Source organism: Bombina bombina, chromosome 1 (genome assembly GCF_027579735.1).
Source record: "Bombina bombina isolate aBomBom1 chromosome 1, aBomBom1.pri, whole genome shotgun sequence".
Lineage (NCBI taxonomy): Eukaryota > Metazoa > Chordata > Amphibia > Anura > Bombinatoridae > Bombina > Bombina bombina.
The window spans coordinates 213338925-213342529 of record NC_069499.1 but is presented as its reverse complement, the minus strand read 5'-3'; the positions used below and the strand labels follow the sequence as shown (position 1 = coordinate 213342529).

General features: G+C 38.1%; 1 protein-coding gene across 1 annotated transcript; it reads right to left on the bottom strand.

Moving 5' to 3' along the window:
- Nucleotides 1–1947: 1947 nt before the first annotated feature.
- Nucleotides 1948–3182, bottom strand: LOC128636755 (ceroid-lipofuscinosis neuronal protein 6 homolog). The gene has a single exon (XM_053689738.1). The coding sequence runs from the start codon at nucleotides 3180–3182 to the stop codon at nucleotides 2280–2282; it is 903 nt and encodes a 300-aa protein (XP_053545713.1). The 3' UTR covers nucleotides 1948–2279.
- Nucleotides 3183–3605: the final 423 nt, after the last annotated feature.

Here is a 3605-nt window from a genome sequence, read left to right as displayed (position 1 = left end):
ATTTAGAATAGGGTAGGGCATTTTTTTATTTTGGGGGGCTTTGTTATTTCATTAGGGGGCTTAGAGTAGGTGTAATTAGTTTAAAATTGTTGTAATATATTTCTAATGTTTGTAAATATTTTTTTATTTTTTGTAACTTAGTTCTTTTTTATTTTTTGTACTTTAGTTAGTTTATTTCATTGTATTTATTTGTAGATATTGTATTTAATTAATTAATTTATTGATAGTGTAGAGTTAGGTTTAATTGTAGGTAATTGTAGGTATTTTATTTAATTTATTTATTGATAGTGTAGTGTTAGGTTTAATTGTAACTTAGGTTAGGATTTATTTTACAGGTAAATTTGTAATTATTTTAACTATTTTAGCTATTAAATAGTTCTTAACTATTAAATAGCTATTGTACCTGGTTAGAATAAATACAAAGTTACCTGTAAAATAAATATTAATCCTAAAATAGCTATAATATAATTATAATTTATATTGTAGCTATATTAGGATTTATTTTACAGGTAAGTATTTAGCTTTAAATAGGAATAATTTATTTAATAAGAGTTAATTAATTTCGTTAGATTAAAATTATATTTAACTTAGGGGGGTGTTAGTGTTAGGGCTAGACTTAGCTTTAGGGGTTAATACATTTATTAGAATAGCGGTGAGCTCCAGTCGGCAGATTATGGGTTAATAATTGAAGTTAGGTGTCGGCGATGTTAGGGAGGGCAGATTAGGGGTTAATACTATTTATTATAGGGTTAGTGAGGCGGATTTAACTTTATAATAATAGCGGTGCAGTCCGCTCGGCAGATTAGGGGTGAATAAGTGTAGGCAGGTGGAGGCGACGTTGTGGGGGGCAGATTAGGGGTTAATAAATATAATATAGGGGTCGGCGGTGTTAGGGGCAGCAGATTAGGGGTACATAGGGATAATGTAAGCAGCGGCGGTTTACGGAGCGGCAGATTAGGGGTTAAAAATAATATACAGGGGTCAGCGATAGCGGGGGCGGCAGAATAGGGGTTAATAAGTGTAAGGTTAGGGGTGTTTAGACTCGGGGTACATGTTAGAGTGTTAGGTGCAGACGTAGGAAGTGTTTCCCCATAGGAAACAATGGGGCTGCGTTAGGAGCTGAACGCGGCTTTTTTGCAGGTGTTAGGTTTTTTTTTCAGCTCAAACAGCCCCATTGTTTCCTATGGGGGAATCGTGCACGAGCACGTTTTTGAGGCTGGCCGCGTCCGTAAGCAACTCTGGTATCGAGAGTTGAAGTTGCGTTAAATATGCTGTACGCTCCTTTTTTGGAGCCTAACGCAGCCATTCTGTGGACTCTCAATACCAGATTTATTTTAAAGGTGCGGCCAGAAAAAAGCCAGCGTTAGCTACGCGGGTCATTACCGACAAAACTCTAAATCTAGCCGTATATTAACCCTATCTAACTCTAACACCCCTAACTTAATTATTATTAAAATAAATCTAAATAATATTAATAATATTAACTAAATTATTCCTATTTAAATCTAAATACTTACCTATAAAATAAACCCTAAGATAGCTACAATATAATTAATAATTACATTGTAGCTATTTTACGGTTTATACTTATTTTACAGGTAACTTGGTATTTATTTTAACTAGGTACAATAGCTATTAAATAGTTAATAACTATTTAATAGCTACCTAGTTAAAATAATTACTAGTGATGTTGTGAACATAAAAATTTGGGTTCGCGAATGGCGAACACGAACTTCCGCAGAAGTTTGTGAACCGGCGAACCGCTATTGACTTCAAAGGGCAGGTAATTTTAAAACCCACAGGGACTCTTTCTGGCCACAATAGTGATGGGAAAGTTGTTTCAAGGGGACTAACACCTGGACTGTGGCGTGCCGGAGGGGGATCCATGGTAAAACTCCCATGGAAAATTACATAGTTGATGCAGAGTCTGGTTTTTTTTTGTTTTTTTTTTTTTTAAGTTTGCAGGAGGTACACCAGCCTTTATGGAAGCAGTTAAAAAAATAAAGCATTTTCATAAGGTAATTATCATAAAATGAAATAAAAATAAATTATTGAGAGTAAATAGCAAATATTTTTTACTATGTATAAATATTTTATGGGAAATTAAATTTTGTATTTAATGTCCCATTAAGCAGATAAAATAATCTAGTAAAACAAATATTTAACTATATAATTATATGACTAAAGGAAGAGAGCAGAGGACATGCAGTCTTTTCAGTCTCCATCAGAGGGACAATAGAGTCTCCAAGGAAAGAAGAACAGGTTTGTACCCTAGCCTCTCAGTGCAGGCTGTTTATGTGTAGGGTATAAAAGGCCCAAGGCTCAGGGATGTAAATAACTCCAGGGTATTTCTTGCGTAATATCGGTTCATTCCAAAGCCAGACGATCCACACAGCAATTAGAAGCAAAGTAACAGAGAAGGAAAGGAGCAAGAATAGACCATTGCTGTCCAGACGTAGACCCTTGCGCTTCTGGTGCAGGATAATTGCTAGCATTGCAAAAAATGTGAATATAAAGATGATGAAGATTTGTCCCTCAGTCACCAGGTACCAGTAGTACAGGCTGCTTGGTGCAAGCAGTGTCCAGGCTGAGAGTGGCATACTGCATTCTTCTTTTCCCGGTGTTAAACAACCAGTAAAGTAAATGAACAAAATAAGGAAAAAAGGAATATACCACATGGAATGGCCCAGATACTCATCATAGTAGTAGAGCAACTCAAAGGAATCAATTAGGGTTGGAGGTTGCAAGTTCTGTATTATTGGGTTATCCCTTACAGACAAGTGGTGCTGGTATCCACTGAAGATCAGTCTGTGGTTCACAGAATCACCCACTAGGTGAATACTCGCGCCCATCACAAATGTTATGATATTTATGTATATCACAGAATTAGGAAGGGTCTTAGGAGACCTCTCTATCAACTTAAGGAGCAGCAGTGGTGTGATGATGTTAAATGCCATGTGAAAATAATCCCCCGCGCTTGGTTTATTGAGGGGGAACCAATCCAGCGGGAGAACGAGCATGACTATTGTACGTCCAAAATCCTGGAGCCAGTTCTGCAAAGTAAAATAGAACCAAAGGTCCAGGTGGAATCGAGAGTCCTTGCACTCATCAGACTGAGCAGAACTGAATCGCATTGGAGAACCCTGAAAAGGGTTACATCGCCACCTTACTGAGCTCTGCATCCGGCTCATGATGATGTTTCTGGGACCTGCTGCTCACACACACAGTCCCTCCAGTCGCAGGCAAGGGCCAGTCTGGTTTTAATCCATAAAAGGCATAAATCACCTAACATTCCTAAATTGTTTGGAATAACGTGCTTTAAAACATCAGGTATGATGTTGTATCGATCAGGTAGTGTAAGGGTTACGCCCGCTTCACTGTGACAGACCAAACTCCCGCAGTGGGTACAACATCATCATCATCACAACGTACGTCCATGTGTGTAATGCTGCCTGACTGAGACATATCCCTGTTATCTACATCCTCTGGCAATAATGGTTACGCATCACTCATTTCTTCCAACTGATGTGTAAATAACTCCTCTGACAGATCGAGTGAATCGGCTGTGGTGCTAGTGTTGGTGGTGGCGGCAGGCGGGCGAGTGG